This window comes from Aedes aegypti, chromosome 3 (assembly GCF_002204515.2).
Source record: "Aedes aegypti strain LVP_AGWG chromosome 3, AaegL5.0 Primary Assembly, whole genome shotgun sequence".
Taxonomy (NCBI): Eukaryota; Metazoa; Arthropoda; class Insecta; order Diptera; family Culicidae; genus Aedes; species Aedes aegypti.
The window spans coordinates 51802771-51820858 of record NC_035109.1 but is presented as its reverse complement, the minus strand read 5'-3'; the positions used below and the strand labels follow the sequence as shown (position 1 = coordinate 51820858).

Genomic DNA, 18088 nt, shown 5'->3' with positions numbered 1-18088 from the left:
TTTTTATCGATGTATGATATAAAAAGAAAGCTCTCTGCAAAATTTCAGTAAAAAATCTCTGTTTTTCGATTTCTGACATTTTTCTTTTGTTTACTGACTTTTTCGGTAGTTCCAAAACCCAGTTATTTTTACCGAACAGATTGAGTGTGTAGGGTCAGGCGGGGCAAGATGAGCACCCTAAGGATTAGCGCGATTTAAGCCTACTTAAACGTTCTAATTTTGGTAAAATTGGTAACCATCCTTATCTTTTACATTATTACTTTGACCTCCAACCATTAAAAGTTTTAAAAAGTGATAAATAGTTTTCCAAATAATACGTTAAAAAATAGCTTTTTTATCATCGGTCAAAAAAACTGCGGGGCAAGATGGGCACCCCCATAAAAAGATGCAATTTAATAAAGAAAACTATTATTTTTCAATGCTTGCAATATCCCAAGATATTATCTTTAATATCTGATAGTATTTATCTTCAACTAGCTTAGTTTTTAAAACTTATATCAAAAAATAAATAACTTTTCATAGACTGCTAAGATTTTACTTAAAAATCGATTAAATTTGTTGTTTGTTTATATTTTTTTTATAAAAAATGTTTGTGCAAAGAGGATACCGCAAGTCAAGCCCACAGCTAAATGTGGTTCTATAATTTCACACTTTTACTTAATTTTGAACATGGTGCTCATCTTGCCCCAAGGGTGTAAATTTATTAATATAATCAAAACAATTGAAATATTTTTTAAATTTGATAAAATTTTTGCTCCTGATTATCTACAGAAGATTATTCTATAAGTATACTGTCAAAAACGTATGAATTTATTGGTTTACGCAACAAAAATATCACTTTTAAATGAACAAATCTTATATGAAAAAGTAAATTTTTGGTGTTCTATGTATTTTTGACAATATTTACGTTGTGCTGTTGATTTTTTAGCTGAAATTTATGGCCATCATATCAATTTAATGATATTCATCAGAACCCCAAATAATTTATTGAAAAAAATCGGTAGGACGACACAAACTAGGGGTGTTCATCTTGCCCCGGGTGCTCATCTTGCCCCACATTCCCCTAAATCACATGGAGAGTCCCTTCACTTAACTCGCTATACAAGACCGACAATTTTCACCTCACGCCACTCCAAGTAGCTTCTGGAGGTCAAAATGAACGACATTATGAGGTGTAACTGTGTAAACATTTTACAAAAAAAAATGGACCAACCATTAGTTGAACGCTTGTCCTCATTTCAAACACAAATATACGACTTTAACAAATGAAGTTCTTTTCAGTTCCACTGAGTACCCAAACACGATCGCTTTCTAAATTGGTTGTATATGTCAATCAGAAGATTATACAGAACGCGCATACCTATAATGAATTCCGCCTCCGCTTGCCTCCCGTAACGTTTTTTATATGGTTAAGTTCTAGTTTCCTCCGCAACACGTTCTTTCGCTTGATTAAATAACGGCCCTCGAGTGAGTTTTTATGTGGTTGTATTATCTGGCTTCTCTTGCTTGTTTGCTTGCTTGTCCTTGTGTTACTTGATTCTCTATATTGTTTAACTAGCGGCTTACTTCTTGATCGGATCGATAGTGGTGCCTCCGCGAATCTGTCCCCATCCAATCAAACTGAAAGAGAAAATTCAAAGAATGTTAATCACCTTGTTCGTCACATGGATTCTAGTGAGGCTTATTTTTCGAAAGCCAATAGTTCGTAAGCTCTAATGACTTCAAATTACATAGAAAGAGAAACCTCAAAGTTTGAGCCAAAACTACTAAGATTTAGAGGTGACGCATGTTTGAGGTTTGTTTTTATATGATTCGAATCCAGTACTTTTGGTTTTGAGAACACTCATTCCCTTTCAACTTACCGCCAATGCTTCTCGACACGTCTGCTCAGTGCAATCTTTTCGTCCTTTTCCGTACACACAGGATTCGTCAGGGCAATTTTGGCTAAATCGGCCTTGGAAGCGACCACCCGACCACCCGTGCTGAGCGAACCGATGTTGACCAGCAACATCTCGTTCCTCGTCAGTTTCTGCACCTTGGCGCCCTTCTTGTCGCCCTCGGTACGAACGCCGAGTAACCGCTTCAGCAGATAATACGACACTTCCAGCTCGACGAAGATCTTCGGCAGTGCTCCGACAGCGCCCAGAACCTGGCCGACCAGACGATCGGCACGGCACAGCGTCGGTTCAATCTTGGTTCCCACACCGATCAGACCTCCGGGGACAGCGAACTGCAAATCGTTCTGTTCGGCATACAGTGAAACGATCTTGGAGAAGATCGGTTGGCAGGTAAGCTTGCCATCGGCATCCTTGCTGACCAGACCCGGTCGAACTTCGATTTCCTGACCGACGGTCAGAACACCACGCAGAATGGAACCACCGGCGACGCCACCCTTCAAATCCTTCACTTCACAACCCGGTTTGTTAACATCGAACGATCGGATGACGATCAACCGGGGAGCTGCTGTGAAGTTTCTCGGGGGAATCGGAATTTTCTTGGTGATGTACTCGCACAACACCTCGATGTTGTACTTCAGCTGCGCGGAAATGGGAATGATGGGGGCACCCTCCGCAACCGTACCCTGTACGAACTTGACGATCTGTTCGTGCTGTTCCTTGGCCTGCGTGTCCTTGACCAGATCGATCTTGTTCTGCAGGATGATGATGTGTTTCAGCTTCATGATTTCGATGGCTGCCAAGTGCTCCGAGGTCTGTGGCTGCGGGCAGGATTCGTTGCCAGCAATCAGCAGCAGGGCGGCGTCCATGACGGCGGCACCGTTCAACATCGTGGCCATAAGAATGTCGTGACCGGGGCAATCGACGAAACTCACGTGACGCACCAGCTGGAATCGACCACTGCAAGCCGGTCTGTAGCACGGGAAGCTGTCGTCCTTGCTGGAACCGCCCGATGTGTAGCAAGTCGGACGTAAACACTTGGGGTTGTCACATCTGTAGATCTTGGCGTTGGCGTAACCTGAGGGTGGGAAACAAAGGCGCAAAGTTGTAGATTATAAATTTTAAAGATTATGCGACAGGCAATTTTTAACAAAGAAAATTTAAGTTTAGAAATCAAATGGGTTCCATGACTTAATTAGCGGACTAATAAGTTTAACTGAATTGATGACTACAAACTTTTACAACAAATTAAACTCCTTGTACCTTGCACTAAATAATTCGTCAACAGTAAGCCATTGAAGATTCAAAAGTCATAAGTGAATCATATGCTTGAATTCAGAACTGGTAGCGACTAAGTGGAACTTCAGAGACCCACCTAAAACTATCGAACAAAATACTTTCAGAGTTGTAGTAAGGATTCCTCAGAGAAGCTGAGCAGGCAGTTATCTATAGATATTTTTAGATTTTTTTTTTTTTTGCGATGCCGTGTAACCTTACACTCGGTAGTTCTATGTATTTTTCTCTGAATTTTCTCTAATGAAAAAAAATTATTTTAGGCAATTGCTTAAAATTTACTTCAGGTATTACTCTGATTCTTCCACAGGTATGCCATTGCCAACGAATTCCGTTTAAAATTCTTCAAAAGTTCGATCAAATTATGTTTTAAGATAACTACAGAAATTACTCCACAGATTTCTCGAGATTTTTCCAGATTTTTTCCAGATTTCCAGATTTTTCTACTCATCTAGTTGTTCTTCATTATGTTGAATTACTTCCCTAGGATTTCCTCCGAAATTTCCGCTAAGGACTTTTCTAGATCTCTAGAAATTATATCATAAAACACTCCAGGGGTTTCCTCAGGAATTCTTCTAGCAATAGCTTAGAGTTCATATAGAAATTTATTAGACAAATATTCTATGAGTAATATAAAGGAGAATACCAATGAAAGGAAAGAATTTATTGGAGGAATTCATGAAACCAATCCAAAGGTACTTTCAACGGAAACTCTTAAGTAATATTTGAGAGAATTCTTGAAAAAATCGCTGAACCTTTGAGGAAGTCATAAAAAAAGCTAAAATAAAATTTTAAAACTAAACCAAACGAACCTTTCTAAAACATTGTACTTTTTTGGAAGAATACCTTGAAATCTCAGGTGGAAACCGCAAATAAACTTTTGAAGAATTTACTCTAGAATTTTATGAAAAAAAAACTGCAGGAATTAAGGGGTAAACAAATTTCTAGATAAATATCTGGTTAAATTTTCTAAAGAATCGCTAAGACGATAACAGGGTGTCCATTCAAAATCAGATTTCCAATTCCCGGATTTTTCCCGGATGCATAAAAGTTTTAAAACCGGGTGAAATCATGATACAGTGCCTTCATATTTTTAGTCATTTTTCAATGGAAAGTTTTGAAATTTGATTTGACTTTCAAAATATTCGTTTTTAAACCATGGTTTTTTTTACCGATCAAAAACTCTATTTTGCTTGATAACATCAGAACATCATTAAATTTTTGTCCTATAAATTGTCAAATATTGAACTATCGGAAACACCATTGCAGTTCCATAAATAGTGAATTAAAAAGTGTAGAGGATTATTTGAATCCAATCACTCCATCTTAGCAGGATTTAAAAAAAATTAAGCTACTTGCTTTTGAATGTCAAATTTTAGGTGCTGTAAAACTGGGTAACATTGATCAGCGAGATAACATTGATCGGAATTTCACTCCGAGTAAAAAGATCAAATTAACAATTATTCATACAATATGTTCATAGCATGAATGGTGCCTCTCTTTCTTATATTCATGAGCTAACCAAAAATAAGGTTTTGTGAAAATTGAGTTTCGTTCATGGGTAAATTTTTCAACTTTTCGAAACAATGATTTCCATGTGAAAAAAAAACTAATAAAAATTCATGTCCCATATTACTTCTGCAAATTATAGAAGCAAATAAAATGTGCTGTTTACTAAAAATGGCATCGCCGAAAAATTTTCATAAATATTTTCAATTCGGCAAAATTGACAAAATACCACGAAGAACGTAGAATTTCCTTAGGAAATTGCCTACATTTATGCGTACTCACCGAGTTAAGGTGCTTTTTATTTCTAAATAACTTAAAAACTAAATTATTTGTAAGAGTTTGGCTTTCATATTCGGCTTCAGGAACTATGATTTTAGGAAGTAATTACCTTTTGAATAATACCGATCATTGTTTGTTTGAATGATCAATATAGAAAATATCACAAAAACCATTGATTTTAAACATACGCAAAACTTTCAGTAAATAAGGTATAGAGTCACAAGCATTAAGTGCCGGTACTTGTTTTAAAAATATAAAACGTAAAAAAAAAAATATAATAACGTAAAAATATTCAAAAAAACTGATCCATATTACCCCGGATTACGGAACCTAATACAGACCATGCGACTCGAAGGTAAAGGGAGTCTGTAGAAGACTTTTGCAAATGATGAAATTAATAGATGGGTAGGCTTAGAGGCTTACTGGTTCCCCGATAGCTTGCTCAATTTTCACCACCTAATAAAATTTCAATCTTTCCTTGAGACGCCTATTAATTTGATCATTAGCAAAAATATTCTACAGACTCCCTTTACTTCTGAGTCACATAACCTATACAGCCATAACAAAATAATCTAACACAAAACTAATCAAAAAGGGGCCTTTTTTCGTTTTGTCATGCAAAATTACCAACTTTTAAAAACTTAATATCTATGAAAAAAAATAAGAAATTTTTAAAATCTTGTGTTTGGAACATCTAAAAGCCCAACACTAGAGATGCTTTACTACCAAAACTATCATGGATTGTTAGAACTTCAAGTTTGCTAAAGTTTGCCTTAGATCAGATTTTTGATTTTTTAAATATATCAATTAAATTTTTTTGTCGAAAAATCGCAATTAGAATTTAGAATTTTAGAATTCACCGAACCTACCTTTTAGTAAATACTGAAAATATATTATATAAATATTTATTTTCAAGGGAAAGTGCCGAAATAAGGAGGATGCCTTGTACTCACTATAATTCATCAGAAATGCGAAGAAATGTTTCTAATAGCTCAGCCAATCTATCTTCGGGTGTAATTCTCGTTGAATACAAGTACAGATCTTTACGACAGAAACGAAATCTCACCAAAATCATTCGACATAACTCCAAATAAGTTTCTTCCCAGGGATCCATCAAAGATTTTTCCAAGAATGTCGTCGAGAAAAAGCAAAAGTCTGTCTAAGAATGCCCAAAGGAACTTGTCATTTATTCATCCATCAAAAAACTCTCCATGTCACTAGCAATACACTGCGAACGACAGGAATAATTCGTTGTGAATTTGTAGAACTCCATTCAAGACCTCGACAGGGACCATATATCACGAATTCAAGCAAAAATCCCAAATAAAGCTACTTCAAAATCCGAATCAGTTCATCCGGGAATCCGCCAAAAAACAATTCCTAATGAATGTGTCCAAATTTTAAATGAACATATTTCCCGAAAATGCTCAGCATTTTACTAACCGTTAGGAATTTTCCCAAAATTTCAAAAAAAATTCATCAAAACACTCTTCCAAATGTCATGAAAATATTCGTACCGTAATCCGGGGTAACATTGATCATTTTTTTTAGTTTTTCTTGATTTTTTCATTTCACAATACAAATGTTACAAGTTTCATATTTTTAAAACAAGTACTGGCACCCACCGCTCCTAGCTATGTACTTTATTTTGTTTTTTTGAAAGATTTAAACATGTTTAAATAAATGTTTTAAGTGATTTTTTGATTCAGCTGATATGGGGTAACATTGATCACCCAAGTAAACAACGTTCGCTAATATTGGAAATGTCGTTACTTACTAAAATCAGGGCCCCTGAAGCCGAATAGGAAGACCAAACTCTTACAAGTCATTTACTTTTTGAGTTATTTCAAAATTAAAAACACCTTGAACCGCGTAATAGCGTTAGCGTAGTTACGGTATACTTCGTAGATTGGATACTAGCAATATTCATGTTTCTTTTTAATAATCTCATCCTGACTACTTTCAAGAACAAGGCAGGGGAGTATACCTTGTTCAAATCATAAACAAGAATACTAAAAGCATGAATATCGCTATTCCCGGCCACGCCCATCTTTACCGTAACTTGGGATAGGGGAAGGAAATGTTGATGTAGCACTTACTTAATGAGAGGCCACCGACTCAGCGACACCCTCATAAGTGCTACGGAGTTGGAGGTTGGGGAAGGTATATTGTCAGGATTCGCCTAGAAAGCTGGCGATAGACCATAAATATTTGTTGTTTAAGCGTTTTCAAATTAATCTTTTGAATGCCGGCAATCAAAAGAGAAAACAATAGCTTATTTATAGTATAAATAGTATTTCGCGAAATGCTTGTCGATTGTGCAGTAATATTTTTGCTCAATTACCAGTAAAAAGCAAAACCGATCCCTCCAGGGTCATCGGATTGTATAAAATAACGATACGCGTAAAAAAAAAAAAAAAAAATCACGCCTATTGAAAAACTGTACTGTGCCCATTGAAAAAACACCTTGAACCGCGTAATGCGCCTAAAAGTAGGCAATTTCCTCAGGAAATTCTACATTCGTAATAGTATTTAGTTAATGTTGCCTAAATGGATAAACTTATGAAAGATTTGACAACGGAATCGTTTTCGGCGATGCCATTTTTAGTAACACCCGGATTTTCCTTGATCACATCGTCTGCAGAACTCATCTGAGACATGAATTTTCGGTAGTGTCAGTGAAAATGATAGAAATTATTGTTTCAAAAAGTTGACAAATTTGCGCATGAACTAAACGCAATTTTGGCAAAAACCTTAATTATCATTAGCTTATGAATATACGAAAGAGAGGCACCATTCATGGTTCGAAAATGCTTCATGAATAAATCTTTATTTGAACGTTTAACAAGATGAGTCATCCCGATCAATGTTACCCTGCTGATCAATGTTACCCCGGATTATAGTAATAGAAATTAATAAAGCGTCTCATTAAGTACCTACCAACAATCCATCAATACTTAAACAGTTTTCAAGGATCTCAATGATATTTACTAAGAACAACTTTGAATGTTCTTAATAATATCTCTAGTCAGAAAAACATTTTACAAGTAATCGATAATAATTGTGAAAATACATCTGTTAAGTATCCCTTCTTGAAATAAACTAGAAACGTTTAACTATCTATCTGGAAACTCAGTTGTGCATCTCTTGTCGAAATTATCTAGCGCTTTTTCCCGGTGTGTTCTACAATTTCCCGGGTATTTCCCGTATTTTTCCCGGCCTTTTGTAATTCCCGGGTTTTTCCCGGATGGATGGACACACTGCGATAAATTAAGCAATCATGGAAAAATTTCTGGAAGGGTTGTTAATAGTTTCCGTAAGAGAAAATATATGAAAAATTTATGGATAAATTTTTGAAGAAAATTCTGTGGAAATGGATGGCAAAATTATTGTAGGATTTCCTCGAAAATACTGTAAAGGGTGTCCACGATGAAATTTCCACACACAAAATTGATTTGCAAAATTCGAGTTTTCATCCGATTGCCATCAAATTTTCAGCGATTGATAAATAACTATTAAACTTCATTTTACCATTTTACTCGTATTTTATTTACAGTCCATACGCAAATGCCCTTGGCCTCAACCCCGGCCATAAGATTCTGCACAACCTGTGAATCAACCGTTTTTTGCATGTAAACCCATACTTTCTTCAGTTCCTCGACTGTCTTCACTACCTTATGTCGTTTAAGAAGGTGCTGCTTCATAATCGCCCAGTACTTCTCAATGGAGCGGAGATCCGGAGTGTTGGGAGGGTTGAACATTTTCGGCACGAAATTTACCTTATTGTCCGCATACCACTTCAGCACGTCCTTGGAGTAGTGGCATGAGGCCAAATCCGGCCAGAAGATTGTTGGGACGTTGTGGGCCTTCAGGAGAGAAAGCAGCCGCTTCTGGAGGCATTCTTTCATGTACACCTGCCCGTTCATCGTGTCCTGGGTCACGAAAGGTGCATTCCGCTTCCCGCACGTGCAGATGGCTTGCCAAACCAGGAATTTCTTCGCAAATTTGGCATCTTCTGAGTGCGAACATGCTCCGGAACGCTGAACTTATCCTTGGCCGTGAAAAACAGGTTGCCGGGGATCTGCTTGAAGTCGGCCTTCACATATGTTTCGTCGTCCATGATACAGCATTCAACTTTCGTCAGCATGTTGAGGTACAACTTCCTGGCACGGGTTTTGGCGGACTTGTTCTGCTTCTCGTCGCGATTAGGGGCCTTTTGTACCTTGAACGTTCGAAGCCCAGCCTTAGTTTTGGCCTTCTGGACAAAACTTCGGCTTAGGTGCAGGTTCTTGGCCACATCCCGTACGGAGGCGTTCGGGTTTCGGTTGAAGGCCCCAACTACGCGGTTGTGATTTTTGGTGTTGTACGGAATACTTTTGACGTTGGATAACGTCTTACGGCAACATAATAGGGTACAATTTTGAAAAACGAAAATCGCTCGCGTCACGAAAAGTGGTTAGATTTTGAGTGTTAATAACTTACTAACGCCCGGACAAATTTTCAAGATTCTTGCACCAATCAATTGGAAATCTTTCTACGAATCGACTCCAATAATGAAAACTATTGATTTTCATTACTAAACTATTGAAAAATGGATAAATATCCACGCATTTCTAATTTTCCATAGAAAAGCACATTTTTTTTGTGTATTTCTAACACAGACATCATTGAGCGATATATTAACCACTTTCGTCATGCAAAGGGGAACGCCCCTTTCGGTCTTCTTGTTATTCCTCTTTATTCTGTCGTTTTTAGTCGCGCATCAGTCAATTGTCGACCAGCAACCGGAGAAGGACTTCTATCGGAATAAATTTTGCACGTTCGTCGCTGATACTGTTTATTCCCAAGCTTAAAGCTGCGGGTTCCGTGAAATCACTCATCATGGCATCGCTAGCGCATCGAATTCGTGGAGAACGCGTCCAGAAACCTTGATAATTGCCTTCGGAGGAAAGAGCAAACCAAGAAAACCCAGTTCGATCGACGGTGATTATCCCCAACTGTCCTTTTCAGGACGACAATTTAATTTTGAAAGAGTTATGAGAATTTTCCACTGTGAAGAGTGACGTTACTAGTGAGTGGATGTGATTGATACAGATTTTGGTCAGTCATTTGTATGCAACCATAAGTAGAAAATAAATTTCCCATTGTGCTCGCGCGGGGCAATCGTCCACAGTGTGTGCATGATTCGAATAAATTGCGGACGGCACTTGCATGATGAAGAATCCCAGTTTGCCTCGCATTTAGAGATGATTGAATAATGCCGTTGTCGTCGTCGCTACCTACATGCATGCTAGAGCGATCAGTATCAACCTGTCGAACACAGAGATAAAACTAATCAGCAACAGCTTTGTTGATTTGGTAAGAAATTGTCGATCAAATCGAAATACGCACACAGAGAAGACTGCAAAAATGCTACCGCCGCCCGACCCAAGCAACGGGAACCTAGGTAAAACTTTGTTGCCATTTATCTCCGTTGAACACTAATGAGTGCTTTGCAAAGCCTCATGCAGTCCAATTCATTTTCGCGCGGTCGGAGTGTTTTTTCGCTGGCTTCGTTTGTTTGCCCAGTGCTTTGCAAAGACCCAAGCTGTCCGATTCATTTTTCGCGCGCGCGCTCGGAGTGTTTCTTTTTTTTCAAATAGCACTTCATTCGCGCACCATCAGAGTTATTTTATATTCCTGCTTATACGTATTGACGCTGCGATTGTAACTGTTCAGTCGAGGATGGATTACCAATTGGTGAACTCGTTTCATGCTTGTAATAACACATTTGTATCATAACATGTATTTTTTTTGATGAATTTGTGGAACAAACTGTGAATAGTTCGTCACTTTAAGTGTTTATTCATGTTTTATAAAATTTCGAGGCAACATTTCTTCCCTTCCCCGATGACCGTAAGTACGTGGCCGGCGACGTTATTGACATTACTAATTTCAGAGTCCTCGAAACTGTACATTGAAGTTGCTATTCTACTCCCAAGCTTCATCTGTTGATTCCCTGTACAATTTTGATGATTCTTGTCAATCACGGAGTAGCAACTACGAATTGTAGGTCATCAATGCTCATGCTCATTTATCTCCGTTGAAAACTAATCATCCAAAATTAGAATTGATGTTGCATGTTGATGTTGATGTTGATGATGATGTCGATGTTGATGATGCTGCAATTCAATTTAGGCGCGTTCTCCACGGATACGACGAGTCAGCTGGATGATGCTTCGGCATGATGCTGATACGCTTGGCGTAGATCGCGCACAGCTTGGCATCCTCAAACAAATCGATCAGTTAGGCCACTCGCTTCATGCAGGACCATGACGGACGAGCTCTAGAATCGCAGATTTGTCTCTACATTTCCCCGGATACCACGATGAAGCAGAAGAAGTTCTTCATGGCGCGGAACTTCTTCGAGTATCAAAACGTTGCCTGTCACGATGTTTGGCATGATCTAATCATCGTGACAGGCAACTTTAACATCGATTTGAGCAAAGAGGAGAACATGGAGTTCGCGGACTTCATGGAGAAATACCTCAACCTCAAACTGGCATCGGAACCCACTGAAGCAACCAATCTTAGTGGATCATACGTGGACCTAACGTTCAAGCGGAATATTTGTTTGGGAAGCAAGAGTTACCGCTCATGCTTTTTCTTCCATCGACCGACTCTATCGGTGTTGAAGTGTTAACCGAACCAACCAAATAATAACACACAATGTCCATAATAGGTCAGAATTGATATGCAACAAATAGTATGAAAATTGATTGGATTTTTATCAGTACAAATCTTTCATAAGTTCGTGACGGTTTCAAGCCAGGAAACAGAAGAAGCTAACATTATCCAACATCAACTTGGCGGTTGTATCTCGGAAACAACCTCTTACTTTTTCCTTCACTTCTGGGCTTCCGATCGGTGGTCAATCGTTCCTCGAACCGCTTAATCACTCGCGACACCGTGGAATTCGCGATTCCCAACGTTTTAGCGATGGAACGATGCGAGAGATCCTTGTTCTCGTGATGAATGCGCAAGATTTTATCACGCACGAGCTGTTCTTTCGACTCCATTTCCGCGAGTCATTGATCATGAAGTTTAAATCCAAATTTTCATTAAATTCTACCCAACGGTTAAAAAGTTAGAGCAATTTCATAGTGTGGCAATTTCATCGTGGACACCCTTTAATAGCCTTTGTGGGTTTTTCTGACAAAACTCATGTAGAAATCTTGATAAGATTTCATGGAGTAATAACGGGAGTAATTGATGAAAAATTAGAGAAATAATATCTAGGAGAAGTGATGGGAAAATATCTGGGAGAAGTTACGGAGCAGTCGCTACGAAAATTACTTTGGGTGTAATCGTTGGACTGCTATAGGATTTCCTGAAGTAAATTCAGGAGGAATATCCCTAAAAGAACTCATAGCGTGAACTCATCTAATTATTAGAGGAATCTTAAGAGGTATTTTTGAAAGAAGTTATCAAAATCTTGAATTCCTGCTACCAAACATTTCAAGAAGACGCAAAGACATCAGCAGTTTTTTTTTCAATTTCACAAATAATCGATTATTAAATAACGTTGTTTATATCTGCAAGGGATTAATTTAAAGATGTTGACGACTTATGGTTACCTGGATTAATAAGACCCAAAAGCACAAAACAAACATGCTAAAACCTGAAGGTCGTAGACACAAAGTAAATTTGGACAAATTGAGATGTAAAATAGTGAACAATAATAGAATCGTTCTGGTAGGCTTCGATCCCACGACTCCCAATACGCTAGACTGGGTGCGTTAACCAACTACGCCATAGAACGGGTAACGATTCTGCAGCGCAATCGGCCAACCTGAAACCAAAGTCCGTCACGACCCCGCATATTCTGCTTCACAACCCTACACCTCCTTCGGCTCCCTCGGAGCATGACGTAATTTGTGCATGATCCCTTAGAAATTTATATGACATCGCGTGAAGCGCGCAGAATCCATTATGTGTTTACTATTCACGATCTACGGGTAATAGTCTAGCTGCTACCAATGAGCACTGAGCATAAGTAGCAGTGTTAGCGATCTGTTTATCGCTATGTTTGACCAGTGGTTCCAAGAAGTTACCATATATTTTCCAGAATTGATCATGATTTATTGTTGTTTTAATATTCTGAGAGGTTTCTTGGTTGAAGAATCTGCCGGAATCTTTCCATGAACTTCGCAAGAAAAATGTAGGAATCTCTGAAGATATTTTTGAAGAAAACCTCGGATAATATATGTATCTTACGTAATCCAACGATCTCATACCGTAAGGAACTTAGGTTAATTTTGAATATCCGACTTTGCTGTGTCTTTCCACAATTGGACCATCACTGATTCGATTCAGCAGCCTGTTTCCAGGCGTGTGATTTGCTTTATGGAAGCCGAGGAGTCCTCTGCACTTCCACAAGTAGACACTGGGAGTTTGGATTTGGGAAAGGTTTGGGTAAAGGATTCGTTTTGGTAAACGATAAATATATAATTTGAAATGAATGCGCCTAACCGAAATCGCGATATTACTCGATAAAAGCATTGAACGCCGAACAAGTGTCCGTCGCTCGCCCCACAGGAGCAAGCGACAAGATCAAAGGATCAAATACTACTAACGCGATCCGCGATACTATTCCACCGTGGTACGCGAACGACGCGCGACTTGTTTGATCCTGCCCTCGTCGCCTGCCCCCGCAGGAGCAAGCAACAAAGTCGAAGGTTCAAACACTACTCAATACACAAATATTCGCATGAAATCTAACAAAAGTCAGTATATAAAACTCGTGAAATCGACCAAAACATAATTAATCAAACAAATTTTATTTGGAGAAATCGGAAAACAGATAATTGTTGCTAAGCATCCAGCTGGATATTGTAAGACTCGCTTTAAAAAATATGCAATAATCTATTCCAGAATATTCTGAAGAATCTATCATAGAAATCTTGAACCCTGTAAGAATAATACCCAGGATTTTATTTAAAAAAAAATACTCAGAACTCCGTCATAATACTACCTAGTATTCTTAAAATGACCAGAAATGTGTTAAAACTCTGATCAAGCTGTAACAAAAATCTTGGTATAATTGGTCAGAATGTACAGAATTTTACAAAATCATATCTAGGATTCCTTCAGAATCTCATCAATGATCATTTCGAAATCCTACCTAGAATTCTTTGACAACGCTAACGAGTGTTTCAAAAGAAACCTGCTCAAAATTATGTCAAAATTTTACATAGCGTTATATTGTAACCTTGCCCAGAATTTTAGAAAATTTTGTATAGAATTCGTTGAAAATTCAAAAAGTTTATGAAATCCTGTTGAAAATTCTTTGAGAATCTTGCCCATGTTATCCATGAAGGTCATGCCCAGATTTTTTTCAGAAATCCTGTTCAAGATATTGTTAGAAGCCTGTCTTTTTTTATAATCCTGCCAAGGATGCTGCGTGAGTCGCGGTGCAATGTTGGTAAAATTTATCTAGGATTCTGTGAGAGTATTGTCCTATGCTGCAGTGAAATTATGTTTGAAAATTTAGCTTTTAGCCTGTCTGATAGTTTGGTTTCCGATGCTCATCACCGACTGTGCGTCTGATTCCGAAGAGATTCGGGACATTTGAAGTCTGTTGAGGAAGCCCAGAAACCACTAAAGATGCTGATGACAAAGGGGATACTGGGGTTTTTCTAAATTTCGTCATCTCGGTGAATCAATTGTGTGACCATCTTGAGCCTAAACTAAGTGAAAAGCGAGGTCGGACTGTACGATGAATTTTGTATAACGCCAACGATGATGCAAAACTGAACTAAGAATCGTCACCGACAAGTGAATTATGACTGTTCTTTACAATATAGTGATGATGTTATATCATATTGATTTTTCATTTAGAGGAAAACAATCTTTTCAGATAAAAAACCTCTTACTTGAAACAATTAAAAACTTAAAAGCTAGGACCCTAACACTAATTACATAAAGCACGCAACATATCAAAAGAAGAACTTTCACATTTCTGATAATAGTTTGATCTAATTCTATTGCAGTACTGATCTAGGGTTTCTATATGACTAATGTCATGTAATTCGCTGGTGCTAAACCAAGGAGGTAAATTATGAACCATTTTTAAACACTTGTTTTGAAAAACTTGTAGCTTTTTCCTATGAGACATGGCACACTCGGACCATACTGGCGAAGCGTAGGCTAGAGTTGATCTAAATACAATTTTGTACAGCAAAATCTTATTTCGAGTATTTAGTTTTGATTTTCGATTAATAAAAGGATACATAATTCTAATCAATTTCTCACATCTCTCAAGTATATACTGAGAATGTTTTTGAAACGTAAGTTTTTTATCTAAAATTAAACCTAGATACTTCGCTTCATCTTTCCACGGTATATCAAATCCATTCAAATTCAGACATCTATTAGGAAGTTTTCTTGGACTTCTGAACCTTGTAAAGAAAACAGCTTCGGTTTTATTTTCATTGACCTTAATTTTCCATTTTTTGCAATAATTGGAATACTGGACTAGGCTCGCATTGAGATTGATAATCACCTCAACTGGATCGCTAGATGACGATGTTATGGCTACATCATCAGCAAATTGATATCGTACACATCCTCCAAAATCTGGAATATCATGTGTGTAGACGTTATACAACACGGGAGATAAAACGCTCCCTTGAGGGACACCAGCAGGAACGGTTTGTAACTGGGAGGTTTCGGAACCTATCGTTACTACAAAGTCACGATCTGATATGTAGGAATGAATTAATTTTACCAGATAAGTAGGAAAATTCAAATTGATCATTTTGAAAATCAAACCTTTGTGCCAAACCGTATCGAATGCTTTTTCATTGTCTAACAGAACTAGTCCAGTAGACTTCTTGATTTCGCGGTTGTTTTTTATATTCCTAGTTAGTCGATGCAATTGGTGAACTGTAGAATGCTCAGTCCTGAATCCGAACTGAGTTTCTGAAATTATATTGTTTTCTGAGATATGTTGATTGATTCGGTTTAGTAAAACTTTCTCGAAGATTTTACTTAAACTGCTCAATAGACTAATAGGACGGTAGTTTCGCGGGTCAGATTGGTCTTTATTTGGCTTCGGAATTGCTATAACCTTAGCATGTTTCCATGCCAAGGGGAAGTAATTCAGTTTTATGCACGAATTGAAAATAAATGTCAAAAGTACGAGAGCTTTTCTCGGTAATCTTTTCAAACACCGATTATTTATTTGGTCAAAGCCTGGAGATTTGTTGTTTTTCAACTTTTTTAGAAAGTGTAATATTTCCTTCGGTTTGACTAGCCTCCGAGTATCAAGATCAACTTGTTCGTGGTTTGCAAGAAAATTATCAACTGATGAATTAACTTCGAATTCGATGGGACTTTGATCATGAAAGGTAGTGAGATGTGCTCTGGCAAAGTTATTTCCAATTTCTTCACATTTTTCTTTATCGGTAATCAATAATTTACCGTCTTTTTGAAGTGCTGGTATGAAATTATGTTTGTTTTTGAAAAGTTTACCAAATTTCCACATTTTGTTGTGATTATTTCGATCGTAATTCATGCTCAGCAAATTATCTGACCATGATTTGTTCCTGAACTCGTCGATACGTTTTTTGACTAAAGTACATACATAGTCATAGACGGATTTAAGGTATGGATCTCTTCGATTTCGTTGCCATTGTCTCCGGCGACTATTTCTTAATCTTATCAAACGAAGAATATCATCAGGTAAAATAAGCTTGTACCTGTCTGGAACAATTAGCGGAATAAATCTTTCATGAGCTTGGTCAATAATAGTGGTAAAATATTCAATATGGTTGTCAATTTGATTGGTTTCGTGAATTGTACTCAAATTAAGTTGTTGTAGATCAATGTTATCATTTAGGAAAGATTTAAATCCTCTCCAGTTGGCACGGGAATAGTCTGGAATGGATCGAGGATGGGCTAAGTTTGCCGTAGCGGAATCAATTTCAAATAGCACTGGTAAATGGTCAGATGTTAGATCTTGAACAGTTCGTATGTTTAATATTGAATGTATACCATTTGTAAGCACTAAATCAAGAGTAGAGCATCGACGGTTTGGATCAGTGGGAATATACGTAGATAATGGAGGATGTTGTACAATAAAAGTACCAGATTGCAGTTCATTGAAAAGCAAATTGCCTGCAGTGTTAGCACGAATGCAGTTCCACAGACGGTGGCGGGCGTTTAGATCTCCACAAATGAAGAAGCTGTTTCGAATTTTAGTGAGCTTTTGAATATCTTGTAGAAAAAGCTCATTATCTCTGTTAGCGCCAGGATTGTAAGCAGAAACTAACGAAATTGGACCCGTAGATGTGACAACCTCAATACCTATTGCCTCGACAATTTCAAGGTCGAAAGAAGGCAGCAATGTATGCGCAACATTAGAACGAACGATTATTGCAACTCCGCCTTTACGACGGCCAGATCTGTCTAAGCGGTAAATTTTGTAATCAGAATGAACAAGTTTGATAGCTGGTTTGAGAAAAGTTTCGCAGATGAGAACAACATCAATCGAATTATTAATGAGGAATCGGAAAAGGTCATGCGATTTGCTCTGAACACCATTAGCATTCCAGTATGAAACTGTGATGTTTCTGGTATTATTATCCATTACACGGGAAACAGTACTGAGCTGTAATTTCAAAAATCACTTTGATCTGTTGTTGCTTGGTCGTACAAGTACTTAACCTTGAGAAAACATCAGACACAATGTCGACGATTTCTTCTGGGGAGAAAAGATCGTTTTTTGTGGACTGGTTACTGCTATACCGGGGATTATGATGTTGGCGGAACTGGGGTGGAACGGTTCGATCTTCACGATGGGACACAACGTTGGAATACAGCTGAGCATGTTGACGAAACGGTTTCTGGAACGACCCTCCCAGTGGCCCGGATGGGGGGAATTCTTCTGGACGAAACTGGAACCCTTCACGGCTAGATCTCTGGGTTTTGGACTTGAGAAGTTGATGATTCCTGGCGTTGATGAACTCTTGACGTTTCTCACAAAGGTGAAAGTTAGCGGTATGTTGCTGACCACAATTCGCACATGCAAGCTGTTCTTTTGGAAGCTTAATGGACTTATCCTCACGGTT

At 37.9% G+C, this 18088-nt stretch overlaps 1 protein-coding gene across 1 annotated transcript in view; it reads right to left on the bottom strand.

Moving 5' to 3' along the window:
* Positions 1-1308: 1308 nt before the first annotated feature.
* LOC5573963 (eukaryotic translation initiation factor 2 subunit 3) overlaps positions 1309-18088 on the bottom strand; it is a 30487-nt gene continuing 13707 nt past the window's right edge. Inside the window, exons 3-4 of the mRNA XM_021853940.1 lie at positions 1863-2973; positions 1309-1620 (exon numbers count right to left, since the gene is read on the bottom strand). Of these exons, the coding sequence (XP_021709632.1) occupies positions 1563-1620; positions 1863-2973 (1169 nt within the window). The 3' untranslated portion in view covers positions 1309-1562. The remainder of the gene's footprint in view (positions 1621-1862; positions 2974-18088) is intronic.